This window comes from Erigeron canadensis, chromosome 7 (assembly GCF_010389155.1).
Source record: "Erigeron canadensis isolate Cc75 chromosome 7, C_canadensis_v1, whole genome shotgun sequence".
NCBI classification, from domain to species: Eukaryota; Viridiplantae; Streptophyta; class Magnoliopsida; order Asterales; family Asteraceae; genus Erigeron; species Erigeron canadensis.
Window position 1 is genome coordinate 18,158,243 of NC_057767.1, and position 25,124 is coordinate 18,183,366.

Here is a 25,124-nt window from a genome sequence, read left to right on the forward strand (position 1 = left end):
ACACATGAGTAGAAGCCATATGGGTATATTTACTGCAATTACCAGCAAACCAGAACCCTTTTATGTTGACTTATTGATTGGAATACATGACCGAACAATTTTATTATTCAGATAAAATCAGCATAGTTACAAGTTTGATTTTAACGTGTATATCGCTAATTATCAGTAAATAATCAGCCGTATGATGCTATATTCGTTTCTATAAGCTATAGAACGAACTTATGGTCTGGAGTACGTTATGTCGAATATGATACCTCTTTTAGGGTATTCAATCGTAATATATGTTTCAGATCGAACTGGGCTTGCTGGGCTTTGTTCTTACGAACTTAGCTGCCCAGCCCATGTAACGAAGTTAATCTTCGTTTGCCTCTACGAAGTTAATCTTCGTTTGCCTCTAACGAGATATACCTTACTTCGTTAGATATAAGACTTAGTTATATTCCTTAGTGTTTCATCAACAGGAATCCTAACACATATTATGTTTGTACTTGTATAACACACAACAAACATCATACATAACACATATATATACACCAAAACATGTAATCGATCATTACCAAAACATAAAGTCCATAATCCATCATTACATATATAGATACGACATAAAATAACATAATGTCTTAATCTAAACGACATATCAAATCTAAGTTCTTTTGTCACATCAACGTGCACAACAAACTCCCCCTTGACAGCAACACCTTCGATTTCTTCAGTCTTCAGAATCTGATCATGCATCAAACAACAATCTTTTGCTATTTGCATGAATATCTTCATGTAAGCAGAGTTGAAGTATCTTACGATATCGACTTTCTTCATGCTTCCAAAACGGTAAGAACGAACACTCTGTATCGTATAACTTTCTCAGATCATTTCTTGAGAAGTTCACCAGCTGCATCGGATCATATACTCTTCTCAACAAAATCTTCTTCTTTGAGTCTGCATACATTTTTGCTTCACCAGAATTTCGATCAATTTCCCAATTATCCATCTTGTCCAAGACATCTTGTGCCCATTTCTTGGCAGGGACTTTGATCATACACTAATATCATGTTGAACATACTCACTGTTTTATCTGGCTTGACTACTCTTTTCTTCGATCTTGGCTCAATCTTAAACTGTGGTTTATCTGAATCTTTCATGTTCTTTCTCAACCAGAAATCATTTCGGAGATTCTTACCAACAACATCAGCTAAGCCATCATCGCTTGGATTGATAATCCAGTTATTTCCAAGCTCATGTAAATCTTCTTCACACAAATAGCTTGGATTGATAATCTGGTCTTTTAAGAACAAATAGCTTCAGTTCATCATCATAAAACCAACTCCAGATGATTGTCTTGTACTTTGCAGCATCTTTGTCTGAGATATGAGTCCAATACAGATTTGGTTTCCATGTTTCCCTATGTACTATCCATTCATTAACTCTTTTCTCGGGAACATGTCGATCAACCATATGTAATGAATCATCATCTCTGAGAGGAACTGGAAAATCATTTGGATTGAATGGTCTTGTCACATTAATCTCATAATCAGACGGAATCAACGCATCACCATTCTTAGCATACACAACAAAATGTAAAACTTGAGTTTGGCTACTGAATGGAACTTGAAGCATTCTTTCCCGAACATCTGATCTCTTCTGATCCAACACTCTACTCTCTTCAATCGATGGATCTTCAGGAATTGAGTCCCATACTTCATCAAACCCATAAGGCTTCTTGAATATGTTTAGATTTGGTTCAGGAACAAATTCACCTTCCTCGAGCTCATCACCATCAAAGAATAAATCTGTATAATCTGGATCATCTATTTAAATTTACACAAAATGAACACCAGAATAGAAAGAATAATCATGATAATTATTTAAAGATGAAATGTACTTGTATTGAAATAAGATAGATTACATTTTCATTACACAAATGTCATAACTTATTACACACAATCATTATACATTCTATCTAAAAATCTTTATCATAATCAAAATTAGAAACCTGAATCACGAGGAGCACCAGAAGGACCAGCACCAGTACCAGAAGCACCAACAGCAGAAGTATCACCTCCTGTCTCCCCCTCGATCTCTGCACCCTTTCCTTTATCTTCAACTGGGCGAGAAACATTCCTATCACCAGCATTATCAGCATCATCATCGTCATTCTGACGTCTTGGTTGAACCGCTGACAATCTGCAAACCTCTTCAGGAACTTCTCCCCCTTGATTCTTGACCCAGTTGATCAAAAAAGTTAAGGCGGCAAGAGTATCAGTGAGATCAGACTCCAAAGTGCGAACTCTAGTCTCCAGAAGATCAACACGACGACCAAGCGAAGAATCGGAAGGAAGTCGGTAAGATAAGGAGGAGCCACCAGAGGACGTAAAACTGGTGCTTGTGAAACAACAGGAACAACAGCAGCAGTTGGTCTTGGAGGATCAGGCATTGCTACAGAAGAAGCTTCAACAACACGTCGACGCTTAATTCTGGTATATTGAAGTTCAACACCCCCTTGCCGCTTCATCGGACTAACCGAACTGGCTCTGTTCACCAGATCTTCCATATCTTCAAAAATCTCACGCAATTCAGAATCATGCTGAGCTGCAACATCAGGATCAATCTCAGCAGCATCAGGAATGGAGTTAGCTGAATCTGAAACAGCGGGAACAGCATGACAAGCCTTGCTTCTACGCTCTCTATGGAACGCAACACCCTCTTGATCAAACGACTGATGCGAATGATCGCTTTCAGAAGCAGCCGAGATATCATGAATCATCTTAGTTCGACGTTCAGCAGCAGCAGAATCATCTGTGTCTGTCTCATTTGTAGCAGCAGAACCGTCGGAACTATCAACATCACCTCCATCATTTCCATCATCCGAACCATCAGACTCATCCCTTGAATCATCATCAGAACCATCAACAAAACTTTCAGAATCACCAGAATCAGAATCTTCATCAACATCATCCACAAACATATCATTCTCAAGACGAGATCGATAGTTTGGATTAATCAGGTGACCAAAAAGTGGTGGATCATGAAGACCAGCCACATTACTTGTATTGGCTTCAAGATCAGCAAAAAGACGCGAAGGCCAAGCATGAAGAACGTAGCGAGGACCTTGGTCATATACTAAGTCAGGACAAAAGTGTCTAACTATAGCCATAACAAAGCGAGGATACAAAAGAAATCTCTTCCTCCCCCTAGCATTAAGCTGATCAATAAACTCTTGATAAAAGTATCGTGAGAAAGGATAAGGTCGATTATATACCAATGCAACCATCTGTGACGCAATCTGAGCAGACAGTTGATCAAATCCAGCCTTGCGATTGCTCAAACAGACGAGCAATGCATACGCCAGATATCTCCATCTTCCCTGAAAACCACTTTGTCAAAAGGAAGTTTGACCTGGCCAACAAATCCCATTCTCTGAAAACAACGAAGAAGAAGTTCAAACTCATAAGTCATCTCTACGTCTTCCTCTTCTTCTACTTCCGGTTCTGCTCCTAGATGCAAAATAGTACGAAGCGATTCAGCATTGAAATCAAAGGTGATGCCTTCAACAGTAGCTCGTACACAACTCTGTCCTTCAACCATGACTTCATGAGCAGTGGACCAAAAAGAATCGATATACTGCCTAACAAGTCTAGGCGAATCACAAAAAGCAAAAATAATCGCGAGCGAGCAATGTAGTTAAACATTTCATGAAAATGTTCGCAATTATGCTGATCGGGATCAAGATTCAGTGCAAGATTATGTTTCTTCACAAACTGACGAGGAGCGAGAGCCATTTCTGCAAAACCAATCACAATATCGAAACAAAATAAATAATCACGATAAATGAATTGCAGAATTGAAAAACCTAATCAATAATTTCGCAAAGTAAAACTGCACAAATTATTCAAACTGAACGAAAATAAGCACTAAATTCGTTAAGTATACAGAAACGAAGATAGAATCTAATTCATAAGCAAGAATGAAACGAAGATAAATCTTAATTCGTAAGAACTAAACTTAATTTTCACCTAACGAAGTTTAATTCGTAAGGTCTAAACTGAACATGCAAGTTCGTAAGTTATAACTTATCTTCTAAGTTCGTAACTTATAAACGAAGTCTAAGTTCGTTTGGACAGAACTAAGGGTGTTAAGCCTTGCTAAGTTCGTTCCTTATCAACTAAAGTCTAAGTTCGTAAGGCATCATCGAAAGTTAACTTCGTTTCTACCCAAGTTAAATTGTTCAATCCAAAATCTAAGTCCATGTTCACAAATCTAAATTCGTTTGAACTAAAGTCTAAGTTCGTTTGTACAAGTCTAACTTCGTTTGAATAAACCAGTTAATGATTTAAAAAATATAGATATATAGAATCAAAATGAATCAAATCGAAGACACATAGAAAACCTAGATCATTTTCGTGAATGAAAATAACATCAAACACTTACTTAGATCACAGTTTGCAAAACGAATCAAGAAAACAAATTAGTTTGAGAGAAAAGAAAAGAGTTTGGGTTTTAGGTTTTTGCTCGAAAATAAGAGTAATTTTCGTTTTATGAAGAAGAAACGAAGAAAAACCCCTTTATATAGTGAAATAACAATGGGCCAACTATGGGTTGGACTAAACTCCACGAACGAAGTTATCCAAACGAAGATAACCTTCGTTTGAACAAAATAGTTTCGAACGAAGATAACAGTTATCTTCGTAAGAACAAATCAAAACACAAAATATTCCAGATTTCAGCAAGTTTCTGAAAATTTTCAGATTTTCATCCAAGCAATCTTCCAAAACACGACCCTTCATCACAATCTGTACATGCAAAAACTCGTTAGAAAGCAACCTGTTCATGCCTTGTACTAAAAACGTGCTTATCACCCAAATTCATAATCATAATGTAAGTATATAACCGAACATTATAATCTTGAATGAAAACCCATGGTTTAAACACTAACCATAAACAACCCTAAAATAATCAATTTATATATGAACCTCATTACCAATGACGATTATGACACCGAGAACTTCCTTTGATCATAGATATGCGTGACGGCAAACCATCTTGAAACACTTAAGTCCCATACTAGATGCCGTCAAACAATGAACATCCAACAAAAATTCACTGAAGAACTTAGTAAAGTTTCCAAAAGGATGTCATAAATCACAACATGAAATTCAAAAGAAACTAATATCAAATTTGATTATTTTCATTAAATACATGAATCATAAATAAATAACTATTCCAAAAACAAGTTCATGTATTCATCCTTCACATGCTCAAATCTGCATCACAAATATTATCACTACACACCAAGGATCTTATCGTCATGATATCATCCGTGTAAATAACAATGTAGTAACAGAAATCAGCACTCCAACTTTATCTTCTTAACCTGAACACTGCACACTTACCACAGAACTCATCAACGCATTGAGAACAAAACAGTATAATGCAGAAAATTCAAGTTACAATCACACTCAATCAGGGTTAACAAATATGAAATAACTAAAAATCTAACAAAAGATCTAGGGAGGTCATTTCTTGTCAAACCCTAAAATGTTACCACACAAACTTAAACAAACCCGAATAATAACTTGGTGACAAGTTAAAATTGTGAGATTTCAAATAACTTTGACATTTCACATAACACTTGAAAAGATCATTTTCTAAACTTAAACAAATTAATGTCCATATTAGAAAATCTTCTTTGTAAATAAACCACACAACCTCATTAAAGATTCACATGAAGGAATTTAGCAAACATATACTCAGAATTTGACTAGGGTCTCTCGTGCAATAAGAACTTATAAAAATACTATTTTGACTCAATAAAAAGAAAAATAACACAGAATAAAAATTGCAGAATAATAAACTAATCTAAATTCGAATTAACTTGACTTTATACATTATTCACATTATGCATGATTACTGCTGATTAGATCAGGTTAGCATGTTACATAAGCCTGCGGGTGAGAAATAATTCTCTTATTATAAGTTTTGAACCGTGACCCAACAGCGATTACCGGTATGTTTGTCCTCTTAAACACTCGGTACTTCCAGTCTCCTTTGAGTTATGACACTTTCGACATACCCTGGCCAAGGACAGTCACCATGTAACCCGAGTAGCCTAATATGCCATTGAATAGTTTGCGAACTTATGTAACCCACATTCAGATATACTTTCGTAATCGATACAAGCACTAAGATAACAAATATTCAATATATTCAAAAACATCCTTAACCAATCATGAGACACTTTGTGGATAACTGAATTGAATTACTTTGTGATTTCACATATTTGCTTCTGCATTTCATGATTTATAAGGAACCCGTGATTTTCTATGAGATCCATGTAGCGAACTTTCCGACAACCTATCCCAAGTTGGAAGCTTTAGGTAGGCTAGGTATACAAAGATACCCCGAGGACATACTTGTCCGAATCTCAAAGACCACATTAGCCCCTTAATTTGCATTCATTTGATTTGCATAACAATATCACATTTACTTTCATGCTCATGATTGGTAGAGGTTCTTGCCTATTCATTGAACAAATCTTATAGTAATGCTAGATCTTTCACAAAATTTAAGGACTAGATCAATTCATTACTGAAAAGCAAGCAATCTCAGCCATATATCTGAATATGTTTCCCACAAGAACATTGTATAATTTAAGTTCAGATTGAAGGAAACCTTGGTACTTTGTGTCTACCGATATATCCCAAATTGTAATCACTGAACTAATCAGTTATATTACGATTAAGCAGGCTTAAAAGCTAAAGTATCGTCACTTCTCATCATTTAGCGCAGTAACCTTACTTTATTCATATTTTTTGGATTTTCGATTTTTCAATGTTTTTGTATTTTTCTGACACTAGATATATACAAACTTATACTAAGACAACTCTTTTTGTATTTTTTATGACTCTATCTATGTACGACTTACACTACAAAGACACGAAAAATAACTTTAAGTTCTTTGAGAGAAACTACTCGGCATTCTTCATACCATTGAGTTGAAATAACAACTCAAGACGAGGTCCATCAAAAGCTTTAGTGTATAGATCAGCAAGATTATCATCAGTAATAACCTTTTCTAAATGAATAAGCTTTTTCTCAAAACAGTCACGTATGAAATGATACTTTATATCTATGTGCTTGGTGACTTTAAAGTTTTTCGGATTCTTGGTAATATCTATGGCAGACTTATTATCAATACAAATAGGAGTATTGGAGATATTCATACCATAATCGCGCAATTGTTGCTGTATCCAAAGCACCTGAGAACAGCAATATCCAGCAGCAATGTACTCTGCTTCACAGGAAGACTGTGCAACAGATGTCTGCTTTTTGCACTGCCACGATATAATTCTCCCCCCTAAAAGCTGACATCCACCTGACGTTGATTTCCTATCCGAATTGTCACCACCATAATCCGAATCAGTATAAGCTACAAAGTCAAAAGAACCATACATGGGATACCAAAGACCTAGACGAGGCTTGGCTTTCACATAACGAAGAATTCTTTTTGCAGCTTTCAAGTGAGACTCTTTCGGATTAGCCTTATATCTAGCACACATAGAAACAGCAAAGGTAATATCTGGACGTGAGGCTGTCAGATCCATCAAGGATCCAATGATAGCTCGATATTGAGTGGCATCGACGGATGGATCATTAGGCTTATCAGGACACAACCCATGATTAGTCTTAATGGGAGTAACAACATCCTTAGCATCAGACATTCGAAACCTAGTAAGAAGATCTTTGACATACTTGGTCTGATGTATAAAGAAGCCATCCTTCAGTTGATCCACCTGTAGTCCTAGGAAGAAGGTTAATTCCCCCATAGCACTCATCTCAAACTTAGCCTTCATGCTCTGTTCAAATTACTTGCACATTTTGTCATCAGATGAACCAAAAATGATGTCATCGACGTAAACCTGTACAAGCAAGTAGTCTTTCCCTTTCCATTTAATAAACAACGTGTTGTCTATGGAACCTCTGGTAAAACCACTTTCCTTCAAATATGTTGACAATTTTTCATACCATGATCAAGGAGCCTGATGTAAACCATATAAAGCCTTATCGAGACGATATACTCTATTAGGAAAGTTTGGATCCTCAAACCCGGCAGGTTGTTCTACATACACTTCTTCTTTAATGTCTCCATAAAGAAGGCACTCTTTACATCAAGCTGATACACCTTAATACCTTTATAACTAGCATATGCCAGAAATAATCGAATAGCTTCAAGTCTAGCTACAGGTGCAAATGTCTCATCGTAATCAAAGCCTTCTTGTTGCTCAAATCCTCTAACCACCAATCGAGCCTTATTGCGAGTGACTATACCTCTGTCATCTCGTTTACAACGAAAAACCCAACGCGTTGTTAAAGGAGATTCACCTGGAGGTAAGTCAACTAACTTCCATACCTCAAGCTTTTGAAACTGAGCCAATTCTTCTTGCATCGCCTCAACCCATGACGGTTCCTTAAGAGCCATACCAACATTTTTAGGCTCAACCTGAGAGATAAAGCAATAGTACACGACAGTTTCTTAGATTGATTCCTCGTGCGAACAGAGGCAGAAGCATCACCAATGATTTGCTCGACTGGATGATCCTTGTTGACCCTAGTTTAAGGAACCTTATCGACTGAAAGATCATCTCCCAAATTCGTCTGCACATGTTGCTCTGGAGTTTTATAATCTGGAGTGTTAGGCTCCTCCTGATTTTCACCTTCCGTGTCATCAGTATCATAGAAAGGAGAATCAGGTAGAGGTACATGCAAAGGATCAGTAGGAACTATAGGAGCAGGCTCTAAGGTAGAATTTGCTACTTTTGTCCCACTAGATTCTCCAGATTCAGAAGTAGGCTCAACTATTAGTGAGGAAACAGAAGAAGAACCAGAAACCGGTCCACCATCCAGAGGATCATGGAGAGTAACGACATCCTCCACAGTTGGAACACCTGCAAAAGAAACAGGACCACGAAAAGAAGTGAAGACACCATCATAATCAAAATTATTAGCAGGACCAATGTGTACAGCAGGTTTATGACTAACAATTACGACATTTGTACCTAGATCTACTTTGCCAGTCTTCTGATTGTACACACGCCTAATCGGTGTACTTGGAACATAACCCAGAAAGAAACCCTCCTCAGATTTAGGTTCAAATTTCCCTTGAGGAAAAGTTTTAAGAAAAGTGCAAGGAACACCGAAAGGCTCAACATTCTGCAAATTGGGCTTTTTGTTGTGCAAGAATTCATAACTAGTTTTCTTAAACCGTTTAACTGTCAAAACCCGATTCAGAATGTGACAAGCTGTATTCACTTCCTTTCCCCAGAAAGTAATAGGAAGCCCTGAATCAGCAAGCATCGTCCTGGCTGTCTCAATCAATGTCCTGTTCTTCCTTTCAGCCACGCCATTCTGTTGTGGCTCATATGGTGCACTGTACTGATGTTGAATTCCTTTGGTCAAGCAAAATACAGTAATAGTATTATTCTTGAACTCAGTACCATTGTCACTCCTGATTCTCTTAACTTTGACTCCATGGACATTTTCAACTTGCTTGATAAAATCCATAAATCGTTCGGCGGTCTCATCCTTGGTCTTCAGAAAGAATACCCATGAGTACCTCGATTAATCATCAGTGATCACCAAACAGTAAGACATCCCTCCAATGCTTTTTTTATTCACAGGACCAAAGAGATCCATATGAAGTAATTCGAATGGTTTGGAAATAGTGTTGAGTACTTTTGATTCATGCGGAGTCTTATCTTTCCTTTCAAACACGGTACACACTTATCTTCCATCCCAAACTTCTTAACAGGCACACCGTCAACTAACCCAAGACTAATAAGTTCATTCATCTTCCGAAAGTTGATATATCCCATTCTACGATGCCATAGGAGAGATTCAGACTCATTTGCCTTGCTCAATAAACAAAGGGGCTCCTTTGGATTATCAACACCTAAAAGTAAGCCATAGATGTATCTCTTCCTAGAAGCTTTGAGCATTATCCATTCTTCTGGAATAACAAAACCCGGCTTCAAGATGTATGCCTCCTTTTCTGTGAAATGAACATTGTTGCCCTTATCACAGATCTGTGAGACACTCATTAGATTGTGAGTAAGTTTTTCCACATAGTTAACTCTTTCTAGAGTTAGTTGTCCATTGATGACATCTCCTTGACCGGTGATGTTGCCGCCCTTGGATCCAGCAAAACTAACATACGACCCATTTATACCAGTATAATTGGACAAGAGTTTCTTGTCCCCTGTCATGTGCCTGGAGCATCCACTGTCAAGGTACCACAGATGAATTGGATTCCTAGGAACTCCCTGCACATAAAATGAGAAAAGTTAGTTTTCATTGGGGACCCAAACCTTCATAGGTTTGGGTCGTCCCTTCTCATCCTTGAGAATCAGTTCAGTCCAATATCCATTGCTAGAAGCCGTGGGTGTGACTTGATTCTCAATTTGTCTTCTCACTGGAGAAGACTTCTGACCTCTCGTCGGAGAAGGTCTTGGGGAATGAGGGCCAAAAGAAGGTCTAACACTTGAGTGAATTCGGTCATAAAATGAATTACGACTTGGAGGTGTTTGTGACCGACTCGAACTCCCACTGGGGGTAGTGAATCTTTGTTCCTTAGGGGATGAACCTTTTGGTGGAGATTCACGTCGATGAGGTATAGTAAACGGTTTTGTAGAAGATTGAACTTTAGTCTCATAAACCTGTTTATCATTACCCAACCCCCTTTTTTCTTCCGAGGTGGAAACCTTTGAAGGAGAACCCGATCTCCGAGGTCGATTAGGACATACACTGTAAACATGACCTTTTTCATGACAAGCAAAGCAAGAGAGGACCTTAGTCTTTTTCTTTGTATCTACCTTATTATTGGTACTTACAGATTCACTAAATGTCCACTGACTTACCCTGTTTTTCTAGAATCCTCATGGTCTCGTTTGGTCGGTGAGATCCTAGACTTACTTGGGGACTTCTTTCGTGCAGGCATTAAAATATGCTTCAAAACCTTAGTTGCTTCGACATTAACAACTAATTTATCTTCAGATTGGCTATCCCTAGATTGCTTAGGTAAAGGAGTTTGACGCAACTGACTTAATCGCTTCATATCCTTAATATCAACATCTCAGACTTTATCAATCCTCTTAGGGTCAATAGATGATAACGGAAATTCTAACTCAGTGTAGACCCTACTACTCTTACGAAGTGTAAAGTGAGTAATACTGTCTTTCTGACCATAAGAAGTGGACGAATCTAGGATGACACCTTTCAATTTCTCTTCCTTGGTAGGTTGAGAAGAAACTCCTTTAGACTCTGTTGTTTCCTTAGTCAAATTTGGCTTAGGAGTTGAGTCTTTTGATTTACCATCATCAACACTAGGTTGAAGTAGGACTTCAGGAATATTGGGTTCTACAGGAGTATAGTTATTGTTGAAAGGAGGAGGCATGCTATTGTAAGAAACCTTAGCAGTGTCAGAAGTCTTAGACGGAGAATCCTCAAACTTTTTTATATGCATTAAAAGCTCATTATGTCTAGCAGAATCAACCTTAGCTTGTAATTCCACTATTTCTATTCTAGCATCAGCAAGTTCTTTCTCAATTGTAGCACACTTTTTAGCTAACAATGCATAAGCTTCACCACCTACTCTTTCTACAGCCACAACATGTTTAACTTTGTCTTTCATAGCACTAATGTCAGACTCTAAAGATTTAATCCTATCCTTTAAAAATTTTTCTCTATCAGTGACAGTTAAATCTTTTTTAATCAACTTATCTCTTTCTGCATGAGAAGCATTAACAACAGATTCTAAATGTTTAATTAGTTCATTCTTTTGTTCAATTTCATCAAACATTCGATTAACAATTTTGCAAACATGAACAATAGTATGTAGAGAGTAAGATACCTGTTGATCTGCTTCTTTGCAGTATGCCATGTAAGCGACAAAGTCATCCACACTCATGCCTGCTGGAATTTCATACTTCTTCATCTGCTCTTCAATTGTCTTTTCAACCTTTTCAGTAGCAGAATCGTCTTTGTTCTCAGCAGCATTCACCTCTCCAAAATCTTTTGTATCATCAACCTCAACCTCTTCATCAGACTCAGAATCAGTGTCATATACCTGAGCAGAAGATTCCAAGTTCGAGCTTTGAACATTTTCATACAAATGCTCATCATTGTGGTAAACTGTGGTGTCCAAGAAATCCTCAACAGAATCTACTATCTGAGCCATATCATCAACTATTTCGGCCAAATAAGCATTATTGGTCTCATCCTGTGGAAGATTCCAGACATAAGAACCATCAGGTTGAGCAGCTACGATAGCCTTGTCATTGGCATTTCCAGTAGTATCATCAGTCAACAAGAGAGCTCTACTTGCATTCGGATTAAAAGGACGATTACCACCTCTATCTTGACGGGTAGGGGTAATATTGACATCTCTCTTTGGTCGTTGACATTCTTTGGCAAAATGTCCAAAGCCATCGCAATTATAGCACTTAACCTTTGACTTGTCAAAGCCCTGAGTACCCCCAATAAGCTGTCTACCTGTTCGTTGCATAAACCGTTGCACTCTCCTGGTGATCATCGCCAAATTCCATTTCAGATCCATTTCTTCAACATCATCTGGATCTATTTGGTCATAATCTTCATCAATGAGTGCTGGATCTGTGATCCTTCCTGCAACAAAAGCTTCATGTGCAACATATATTGCGGCAAATACATTCATCCTTCCCTCAGCAGATTTCATATCCATGGGCATAGACTTGTAACCAGCAGAAGTAGATGAAATGTTACCAAACGTCATATTTCCTGGCTTTGCACTCTCATTAGTCTTTCGAGCCTTGTAACCAGCATCAGAAGCCATGAAACCAGCAGAATCATCTCCATCCATAACACAATTAGAAGTCTCTTTCGTGCCAGAAGTACCAACCCCAGAAAAGAATGCATTAACATCAGCTGTAGGATTTTTCATAGTGGCATGATAAAGAGATGGATCTTGTGTGAAGTTGTCTTGGAGATCCTTTGCCTTATCCTTCATTTCTCTGTTTCTTAATGTGGATATAACACCATCGATACGAAGAGATGCATAATCAGCTCTTTCTTGCAATCCATGACGAAACTCTTTATAAGCTTTTGGCAAACCATCCAAGAATTTATCCACTATCTCAGTAGGAGTATACTTAAGATCAAAATAGGCTAACTCAGCAAGAAGATGTTGAAATCTCAAGATAAGATCCTCAACTAGTTCGTTCTTGGTAGCATTAAAGCAATCAAATTGTTTCTTAAGCATCTTAATTCTATTTTGCTTCAATAATGGATCACCTTCACAGTGAGCTTCAATAGCATCGAACAATTGCTTTGAAGTCTTGTACTCCTGTTTAGGAAACAGGTGCACTAAATCTTGAGGAATGCACATCCGAAGAGTAGAAAGAGCCTTAACTTCAACAGCATACAAAGATTTTTCTTCGCCTTTTAACTCTCCTACCTTGTAATTAGTTGTAACACCGTTTACAGTAAGAGTTGGCCATTCATATCCTTCGGTGATCATTATCCACATGTTCAAATCTTCTCGTTGAATATAATCTTAAAATCGGCCTCTCCACGCCCAGAAGTCAGCCAATGAAACTAACTTCGGTGGAGAATTAGTACGTCCAACGAGATGATCATGATAGACAAGAGAATTTAGGTATTGTGCAATGGCAGTGTTGGTTGACGAGGAAGCCATTGTTTAAATTCGTTTTCTGCAACTCAACGAAAATAGGATTAAGTTTGTTTGAAGGAAAGAAACGAAGATAGGTCTAACTTCGTTTGAAAAATTGAACGAAGATAAGGCTAAATTCGTAAGGTGAGAATAAACGAAGATAACTTTAAATTCGTTTGAAGGAACTTAACGAAAATAAAGCTAAATACGTTTGAAGAGATTGAAACGAAGATGAGATTAAGTTCGTTTGCTAAATTCATTTGAGAAAACAAACTTAGTGACAGTTAGGGTATCGGGAGGTTGTTTTGAGAGAAAATAATCAAACAGACGATCTCGAACCTTCGATAAGATATCGATTAGCTCTGATACCACTTGTGAGTCCCTCGATAACTACAGATCGCTCTCGAGATCGTCTATTATTATGTCGTGAGTGCGGAATCCTCATGAGATAACTAGTTTGATTAGTTAACGTGTATATCGCTAATTATCAAGTAAATAATCAGCCGTATGATGCTATATTCGTTTCTATAAGCTATAGAACGAACTTAGTGGTCTGGAGTACGTGTATGTCGAATATGATACCTCATTTTAGGGTATTCATTCGTATATATATGTTTCAGATCGAACTGGGCTTGCTGGGCTTTGTTCTTACGAACTTAGCTGCCTAGCCCATGTAACGAAGTTAATCTTCGTTTGTACCAAACGAAGTTTATCTTTGTTTGCCTCTAACGAAGATATACCTTATCTTCGTTAGATATAAGACTTAGTTATATTCCTTAGTGTTTCATCAACAAGGAATCCTAACACATATTATGTTTGTACTTGTATAACACACAACAAACATCATACATAACACATATATATAACACCAAAACATGTAATCGATCATTACCAAAATATAAAGTCCATAATCCATCAATTACATATATAGATACGACATAAAATAACATAATGTCTTAATTTAAACGACATATCAAATCTAAGTTGCTGTTGTCACATCAACGTGCATCAACAACCTCGTCAAACAAGTTCATAACATGTCAAGTGTATAACAGCAAATTGTAGATTTACAAACATGTAATAAACCAAATCCAAATCTAAAGACATTCTAAGAATGTGGTACTTGTTAAAACAAATCCAAATATAAACATTTAGAAACATATAACGTAACATTCAGTTATTCAAGCCTCTCGGGTTTTCAGTTATCCATTGGCCTAAACAAATCATTGACCAAGAACTAAACTGTTATTGACTTTCACTAGTAACTACAAATAAAAGAGAATTGTGAGCTAATAAGAATAAGCTAACCTCATTAGATGTCCCACCCATGTTTGGACCAGAAAGTCCAGCAACCCATGACGGTTGTCAATGTCCTCTTGTCATTGGATATTCCAAACAATGTCCCTTTCTTCATCCCTCCACTAGCCTGCTCCCATAAGTCTCTATCGATACGTTTTGGATGAGTATCACGCTCTGACCCAAACCTCTCTATTGCAAGTTCTAAGTATTTTTCCTATGTATAACCATAAATACTGATTATTATTTGATAAAACCATAAGCCTAACATATACAAAACATGCTTAAGAATAAACTAACCAGCACCATCCCATCCCAGACTACACGGTAGTATACTGAGTAGGTGCACCTGCAGCCTTCTCTGATGCCTTGAGAGTCTTAGTGTAGGTCTCATTGCAAACATCTATCTCGGGAACTAGGCCACCTTTTTCCTTCTCCTAAAAAACTCACAATTAAAAGATGTGAATAAGAAGGAAAATTAGTAATGGGCAAATACAAAAATAACAAGAACCTTAAACAGAAAGTATATTTACCATTCATAATTGATGATGATCGAAGCTAAGTGATCCACCTGAATTTCTAGACATCTGCCCCTCTATTGGTGTGGCTCTATTGTCTTTTCATGATTTTGAGACATGTTTCCACTCACTTGTATTCCATACATCGTCAATCATTTTAACAACATGATCTCAAACTGTGGACATGATATCTGAGTATCTCTTCTTGATGATATGCTCCCAATTTTTTTCAACAATAACGTCTAAACTTGAATCCCATTGATATGTTCGCTAAATTGCAATATATACATATATAACATTGTCGATTTTATTAAGTTTAATAATTAAGTAACAATCTGGAATGACTCAAACACCAACTTATGGTGCCCTTTAGGATCATCGGTCCATCTTGGCCAAGGCCCACTAAACATGCTCTTGAAATAAAAAATGATAACTTTTCCCACCTTTGGATCTGTAAACCTTCACAATGAACAAAGATATATAATTAAAATTAACTATACTTTATCAGTTCAAAAATATGTTGAAAACATGAACACACTTGTTTTTACAAGGGAAAATGTATGGTCTGTGTGCTGAAAGAGTCGGTGTTTGTTGTGATAAGTCTGACCCCCCTGCATCATTAGTTAGTGGAACCTCATTGTGAGACTCATTAGTGCTAGGTGAATTCAAGGGCACTTCAATTTCTCTTGCACTACTTAGCTCTCGGCTACCAGTGACTCTCCTTCTTTTGCCACCATTGTTGCCTCCACAAGCCATAATTTCTACAGCTAAAGAAAATGAGATAACAAGTTGTTGATGTACAATAAATAAAGAATCAAAATATACTAAATAAACACTACAACTATATACTACTCACGAGTCAAGATTATAATTAAATCCATACTACATCAGCATATAGTGCCAATATATTGTGAATCAACAAGGAACTAGGAGACATGAGTAACCAGAAAGCATAAGATACTACATTATTATTTGTTAAATACATATTCTTAATATGACTAATGATCGGATAATACAAGATCAACATCATTATCCTCTTCTGAATCAACATGGACACCTAATCTATAGTATTGTTGTTTGATCTGTGGTTTTTCTTTTAACAATTGCTTCATTACTAAAGACTACATTTAAGATTTCTATGTCTACTTTTCTAATACATTCATTATTAATCAATCTATCATAATTTTTCCTTTTGTACATCCATTCTCTATCATTACCCGTCGACATACTCGATAACTATTGACAAGAAAATAAAAATTAATACACAAAAAATAAGAATATAACAACAACAAACAAAAAATGTGTGTCAATAAAACTATATACAATAACATGACAAGTTTAGTAACCTATTAAAAACACTCATCTTTTATTTTGAGTTTCTACAGTAATTGTATGTCAAAGAAGTAAAAATATATTGAGAATTTGAGATCCTAATTATTAATTGAAGAAATAAAAACTAAAATATTTTTGAAGTACTTTCATCGCCTCTTCTATACCTTGAATAATATTGATAAAATTCTACAGTTGGAAATATGAATAATAAAACAAACAAATCAATAATAGAACATTATTACCTAAGGATGAACAACCGTAATGTAAGAGGATGATGATGTCACAACTGAACTATGGATCTTGATGATAGTCTCGTTGCTGGTGGGTGAACTCACACTCTCAATTTGGGCTAGAAAAATATGGAACTATTTAGATTGAAGATATTTTCAATATCATATACCACATATTATTTTTTTGGGAAATGTAAATGGGTGGGGAAGTGAAATTATTTGGAGGGGAATTAGAATATTGGAGGCCAGCTACATACGAAATTTGGGAGGGGAAATTGAGAGGGGAATTTTGGAGGGGAACTTAAATGAATTCATTTAGTCAAAATTTTGTATGTATTTTTTTATTATTTACTTAGGATATGTTCTTGAGTTTTGTTTTGAAGGGAAAAGAAAAGATTGTGAAAGATTTTAAAAAAATTTGGGTTCTTGAGTTTTATTTAAGAGAAGAAAAGAAAAGAAGGGAAAGGATTTGGAAGGGGAATTCTATAGAATTTGTATAAGATATTTTCTTCCCACTTTTGGGATGATTTGAAAGGAAGGAAAATGCACTCATTCTCTTCCATTCATCTCTCTTCTCTTCTTTCCCCTTCCTTTACATATAAACTCGAGAACACAGGCTTAAGCTATATATTTCATATTTATTTAGCTTTTTAAAATGGCAATACTATATTACAACACTAGATATTTATTTGATTATTTTACTTTAATAATTATAGAATGGTACTCGTGTCATGTGACGATTTAATAACGGTGAAGATGGTGGTGGCGTGTAGCGGTAGCAGTAAATGGTGGAGATGATGGTGTTGATGGCGATGTAATGGTGGCGGTGGTGGCAGCGGCGGCGGAGATTGGCATCGATGGTGGTGGCGGCGACAAAAAGTAGTGTAGGTTATTGATGAAATGTTGAAACTTTTTTTTCTAAATAAAAATGCTATTTGCTTTATAATATAAGTGTTAATTTTTATGATATGTTGAAACTTAAATTTTTTAAAAAAATATTTCCTTTATAATATAACTAGACTTATGTCTGCACAACGCAGAGGCAGTGAGGGTAGTGGTGGCGGAAGTGATGGAGTCAGGTCGCGGTGGTCGTGTCGGAAGCGACGACGGTGACTGTATATTACGCGGAGATGTTTAAATCAGTGAATAAAGACAAAATGTATTTTTTGTTTTTCAAAGCCTGAAAATCTAAGAAAATAACACGAAGTTATTTTCTTTGTTTGATAATATAGATATAGATTATATATATATGACAAATATTCAATTAATGTAAAAAACGTAGCAATTGTTTGATAAATAGGTTTATTATAACCATATGCCAACTTATACCCATATGCCATATATTTAGTAATTATTTTATTTTAATTTTAATTTTTAATATAATAAGTGTATCGATAGACTAAGTAGTAGATAATGTCTTTCAACCTTTGCGTGGGATGAGGATCGAACCTATGACCTCTGTCTCAAGAGGTCAGAGTGTGGATCAGAGTGTGCCTCTGGAGATAGAGGTCATGGATCGACACTCATCCCATGCAAATGTAGGGGGCGTTTTCTACTATTTTGGTAAAAGTGGAAGCAACTTCTCTATTTAGGTAGAGGTAAGGTCTGTCTATATTTTAACTTTCCTCGTACACCGTAGAGGTATTGGGCTCAAAACCCATGGAAGACGAAATCTAGCAGTTTCCCTTCTATTGATAGACTATAAACTCTCAAACATATAAAACAAAATAGAATTTTGTGCAAATCTTATACCATATATTTTACAGATCTATCTAAATAAGAATCTTATGCGGCATATTCATTTAGATAACAAATAGGATTGTTGCTTCATTGTAACTATTTCAAGTCTATAGTATTTTTTCCATGTCATGTAAATAACTAATTAATTATTATAGTTAAATTTTATCTCTTTGTATTATATTGAATCTTTTTATTTTTGATATGTGTTAATAGTTACTTTATTTAATCTCTTTATATTTAACGTGGATATTAGAACTAATGTACCTTAAATTTTTGAATATCAACTAAGCATTTTGCTTATCTTTTAGTTTTTAGTTTACCAAAAAAAATTACCAATTTTTTTTTCTCCCTCTTTTTAGCATGTTATGATATTATTTAAAGTAAATAGTTACTCAAATCTACGAGTATTATTTAAAAATTATATAATGAATAGAATTTTCAAATTATAAACTTAGTCGTGTACTTATTTAAATATTATTTAAAGGAATAATAACAGATCAATTATCAAAAATTTTAACATATAGTTAAATATGATATAGTTAGACAAAAAAAATTTTTTCTTAAAAAAAAAAACTAATCTCTTGTTCTAATTCAATAATTTATTCATTTCTTGAATATTAACTCTTTTAGTGTATGTTTTATGCATTGAAATTGAATTTATGTTGATGGTTTACATTTGAATACATTGTTGCTATAACAATGTAGTCTTATACTTTAAATTTGGAACGTGTATTAATTTATTTTTAATAAATTTTTATGATAAGAATTAACCATGCAACGCATGGGTTTAATCTAGATTTCATATATTATTATACGCCGAGTTCACGTGCACTTAAAAATCAACTTTATCAACTCGGCATACTATAAATGAACTTATCTTCGATGGGTGGTTCGTCGAACACCCGTTTAGTACACCAACGAATACCTAAAACCTTATTATTTATCGTTTTCAAGAAATATTTGGAATGACATAACCTTAATAATAACACCAATCCTAATCTTTAAATTTTTGACATATTTTTCGACGGAAAATACCTACATGGTTTTCCGACGGATGTTCCGACGGCATATTAAGATTCTAATTTTTTAAATTCTTATTACGATTATATATAAATCCTATGGATTTTCTGACAGAAATTTTAACGGATTTGTGACATATATCCGACGGACATGAATAAAAGTGGATTTGCTATGGATTTACCGACGGAATATAAATCTGAGAAAAATTGCATCGGAAAATCTGTCGGAAACTTAAAATTTTCCGACCGAATTTCCGACAGATACATTTACGTCGGAAAAATCGTCGGGATTTTGTCGGAAATTTGTCGGAATTGCCTTTCATCGGACATTCCGTCGGAAATTTGGTTGAAAATTTCCGACGGAATGGATTCTGTCGGAAAAATCTGTCGGAAATTTGCCTTTTTCTAGTAGTGTAATAATGTCACTAAACTCCGAACTGAGCTTGAGGCTGTCCAATCAGCTTTGGATAAAAATCCCCACAATCCGATTCCGCGAGAGGAAGAAGCTGTTTATCTCCAAGCTTACAATGATACTGTCATTACTGAAGAAAGATTTTTGAAACAGAAAGCTAAGATAGTGATGTGGAATTTAGGTGAAATACTCAGAGTCTGACTGAGTCAACTCACAAAACACAAGCACAACGGAATTAAAACTATTTTTGTAGGATTTTTCTGAATTTATAACAAAACATGCCCAAGCTGACTGTAAGAACAAGTAATACAACAACAATGAAACAGTGGAAATAAACTGAAATAAGAACTAATAAACAAGGATAGATAAGAAACTAATACTTGACTCGTAAAGGACTGAACCACCAGAATCAAATACCAGAAACACTCCAAAACCACCACTATATTTGATAAAGGCTGAGCCACCACAAATACAGATAAAAGTACTGAAGATTTTGAGATCTCACCACAATAACCTATAAAGGCAAAGCCACCAAGATTACTGATAAAGGGACCACTTCAAACCACCAAGATCAAAGATCCATAAAGGTAAAGAAGATTTTCAAATGAATAGAATTCAGCTCTATCAAACTTTTCATAAACACACTCTGCTCTTTTCACAATGAAAGACAACCTCTATTTATAGAGGAAATACAAGAGACAAGGAATATTCTACTCTAGACAACTAGTATAAGGTTGTTATTAATCAATCAATAGGAATGGAGAGCACAATTTGCAGCTGTAGGGTAGTGGAAGGTTCTCTCTTTGGTCCCCACTTGTATTCTTCTTCTCCCACGATCAGGTGTCACCACAACAATACAAAAACATGAAACTGAATTCTTTTCCTTATTCAGAACCATCTAGAATAGCCACACACACGTGTTAATCACATGACTTGACCTGATTATTGAAAGCATCAAAACAAATAAGTGTTTGAAAATCCCAAGTTGATTCTGCTCCAAGCTGACTCTGCCTAAGCTGACCCAGATTGGGCATCCCAAGCTGACTCTTCTCCCAAGCTGACCCATATTGGACGAATTTGCGAGCTGATCTTCAAACTTCCCCCAATATTTCAGTCTTCCCACTTAAGTAAGGTGAATCCTAGGGGGCAGATAGGATCACCAATCATCTTCCCAAAGTATGCCATCGAGGGAAACATCATCATGGCCTGAGCTGAGACCATGCTGACTCGGTTTGAGCTGAGTTCAGGACAACTCAGGAGCAATTTTGTATCATCCTCCCCCTCTAAATTTGGACTTTTCCTCAAGTCCTCAAGATAATCATCCTCCAGGTATGGAATCAGATCTCCAGGCACCTCCATTTTGTAGGCACTTTCTCCACATCTTTCCAACACCTTGAATGGACCTTCAGCTCTAGGCATCAGCTTTCTCTTTCTCTTTGAAGGGAATCTTTCCTTTCTGAGGTGGATCCAAACCAGATCTCCTAGTGCAAAAGTAGGTTGTCTTCTATTCTTGTTTGCCTTGGCCTTGTAATCAGCATTCACCTTCTCAATTCTGGCTTTGACTTGTTCATGGAGTTTCTTTATCTCCTTAGTCCTGCTTTCAGCTTCAACACAAACTTTTGGCTCAATAGAAAAGGAATCATGTCTATGGGTCTTAGAGGATTCATACCATAACAGATTTCAAAAGGAGATTTTCTAGTAGAATAATTAGGAGCTCGATTGAAAGCAAACTCAGCTTGAGAAAGTTTCAAATCCCAATCCTTCAAAGTCTTCTTCACTAGTGTTCTCAGTAGCATCCCAATGGTTCTGTTTGTTACTTCAATCTGACCATCAGTTTGGGGATAATGAGAAGTACTAAATAACAACTTAGTACCCATCAGCTTCCACAATGTCTTCCAAAAATAACTCAAAAACTTTACATCTCTATCTAAGACAATAGTTTTTGGAATTCCATGAAGTTGCACTATCTCTTGAAAGAATAAAGCTGCTACTTTGGTGGCATCATTAGTAGTGTGGCAAGGAATGAAATGAGCCATCTTTGAGAATCTATCAACCACCACCATAATAGAATCTTTGCCACACTGAGTCCTAGGTAGAGCAACAATAAAATCCATACTCAGATCTTCCCAAGGCTGATTAGGAACTGGAAGAGGGGTATACAAACCCTTGTGAAAAGTAGACTTAGCTTGCTGATAAGTAGAACATATCTTGACTATATCTTGTATGTCTTTTACAATAGAAGGCCAATGAAAATGTTCACCCAGAATTTCCATAGTTTAAGTAATGCCAAAATGACCAGCCAAGCCCCGTCCATGTGCTTCTCTAATCAACAAATCTATAATAGAGCCCTTTGGAATACACAGCTTACCATTCTTGAACAGAAATCCATCTTGAATGACATAAGGCCCTTTAGCTTCATTTGGAGATGAACAAATAACAGAGCCAAAATCCGGATCAGTTTCATATAATTCTTTGATAAATGAGAATCCAAGAACCCTGGACTCCAAAATAGATAGCATAGAATGTCTTCTTGAAAGAGCATCAACAACAACAATAGAAGAACCAGTCTTATGCTTGGAGGCAAAAGAATACATCTGCATAAATTCAACCCATTTAGCATGCCTTAGATTCAGTCTGTGTTGTCCATTAATGTACTTGGGAGCTTCATGATCAGAATACAAAACAAACTGCTTTGGTTTTAAGTAGTGAGACCAATGATCAACAACTCGAATAATAGCATAAAATTCCTTGTCATAAGTACTATAATTCAGCTTTTTACTAAAGTAAGCAACTGGTTTTCTATCTTGTATCAACACAGCTCCAATGCCAACACCACTAGCATCACATTCAAGTTCAAAGAGTGAATCAAAATTAGGCAAAGAAAGGACAGAAGCTGAACTCAGCTTCTCCTTTAAAGATTCAAAAGCAGCCTAAGCTGACTTAGGCCAACTAAACACCCCTTTCTTTAGACAGTCAGTTATAGGAGCAGCAACTGTAGAGAAATCTCTAATAAATCTTCTATAAAATGAGGCTAAGCCATGAAAACTTCTGACTTCAGTAATAGAAGAAGGAATGGGCCAGCATCTGATTGCTTCAACCTTGGATGGATCCATAGAAATGCCCTCCTTAGAAACCACATAGCCCAAAAATACAACACTACTAACAATAAAATTACATTTCTCTAACTTGCCATAGAGTTGGTGTCTTCTTAACAACTTAAACACAGCTTCCAAATGTTCTAGGTGTTCCTTCTCAAATTGAGAATAAACTAGGATATCATCAAAGTATACAACCACAAACTTACCAATAAGAGGTCTCAACACTTCATTCATTAATCTCATGAAAGTGCTGGGTGCATTAGATAGCCCAAATGGCATGACAAGCCATTCAAATAGCCCACCTTTAATCTTAAAGGCTGTTTTCCACTCATCTCCTTCCTTTATTCTGATCTGATGGTAGCCACTTCTTAAATCTATCTTTGAAAATACACTAGACCCATGCAACTCATCAAGCATATCATCCAATCTAGGAATGGGATATCTATACTTGATAGTTATGTTATTGATGGCTCTGCTATCAACACACATACGCATAGAACCATCTTTCTTTGGCACTAACAAAGCTGGAACAAAACAAGGACTCATGCTAGTTCAAACATAGCCTGTAGCAATCAGCTCATCTACTTGCTTTTTTTTAATTCATTAGTCTCATTAGGGGAGCATCTATATGCAGCTTTATTAGGAAGAATTGACCCTGGGATCAGGTCAATCTAATGCTCAATCCCTCTAATAGGTGGTAAACCAGCAGGTAATTCCTCTGGAAATACATCAGAAAATTTAGCAAGAAAAGGTCTAACTACACTAGGGACATCTTCACACTTCTTATCTTCACCATTTTCAAGCATAAGTAATAACAAAATAGAAGTACCACTATCTAATTCTTTTTCAACATCAGCTTAACTCATAAATAAAAATCTATCAGCCCTAGTGCTTGATTCAGCTTTAATGATTGATGTGACCAATTTATACCCATCGCCCACATCATTATTGGCCATTTTATTATATGTTTTAAGTCGATTTTATGTGCATTTGGCGCGTTTATGGTGTTTGTTAGTGTTTTCAAGCGCTTGACAGGTCACGTGTTCATTTGGCAAATTTTCGGAAGATTTATTGGCCTAAAATTTGTTTTGTTAGATCAAGAGTTGTTCAAGTAAAGAAAGATGGAGAAGTTTTGCAAGATTTCATGTTTGAAAAAGGTTATTTTGATCAGATAATTAGCACTGCGACGCAGTGAGGACCAAGCCAAGCCACTGCACCACATTGGACTTCAAACAAGAAGGATTTGATTAGTTAATTTAGACTGCGCCGCATCATGGGAACGCAAGGCAACTGTGCCGCAGTCAAGTGAAAGAAAGACGTGCCCAGGTCAGAAGAATACCACTGCGACGCAGTGGGAGGCAACATGCAGTGGCTTGTCGAATCTGTAGAGATTCGAGTTATCAAAACCTAATTTTTCCAGTTATCAAAAATCTTTCTTTGACCGACTTTATCATCAGATTGCAGGGGGGTATAAATATAAACCAAAACCTAATTTTTCCAGTTATCAAAAATCTTTATAGGAGCTGTTCTACAAGGGTTCTTCAATCTCCAATCAAGATAATTTCTTACGGGGATTCGTTGAAGATTCACGAGCACCCATATAGATCGTATCTACTTACTGTCTTGCTATTTATTTTTCATCAAACGATTGGTACATCATGTTTCTCTTCTATTTTAATTATTATTGTGGATTGATCATGAGTGGCTAAACGTTTAATCATCCACCTTGATGAAACGAGACGGATAATGTGATTGCAATATTTTTAATTCAAAAAGAGTTTAT

The 25,124-nt window shown here is 36.2% G+C and overlaps 1 protein-coding gene and 1 long non-coding RNA gene across 2 annotated transcripts in view; both read right to left on the bottom strand.

The window, feature by feature from the left end:
- LOC122609410 overlaps nt 1-15,194 on the bottom strand; it is a 20,732-nt gene extending 5,538 nt beyond the window's left edge. Inside the window, exon 1 of the long non-coding RNA XR_006325327.1 lies at nt 15,005-15,194. This is a non-coding gene — a long non-coding RNA (uncharacterized LOC122609410). The remainder of the gene's footprint in view (nt 1-15,004) is intronic.
- Nucleotides 15,195-15,713: 519 nt separating this feature from the next.
- On the bottom strand, nt 15,714-16,302 carry LOC122606548. The gene is made up of 2 exons (XM_043779394.1): nt 16,049-16,302; nt 15,714-15,969 (listed from the first exon to the last, which is right to left on the bottom strand). Exons 1-2 carry the CDS (start codon nt 16,264-16,266, stop codon nt 15,834-15,836), a joined length of 354 nt encoding a protein of 117 aa, XP_043635329.1. The 5' UTR covers nt 16,267-16,302; the 3' UTR covers nt 15,714-15,833.
- Between the last annotated feature and the right edge of the window lie 8,822 nt (nt 16,303-25,124).

Coding starts and splice junctions, on each gene's coding strand:
- LOC122606548 (XM_043779394.1), bottom strand. CDS start 16,266: ATGGCTTGTGGAGGCAACAATGGTGGCAAAAGAAGGAGAGTCACTGGT. Junction 15,970..16,048: donor ATTTTCCCTTGTAAAAACAA/GTGTGTTCATGT, acceptor TTCATTGTGAAG/GTTTACAGATCCAAAGGTGG.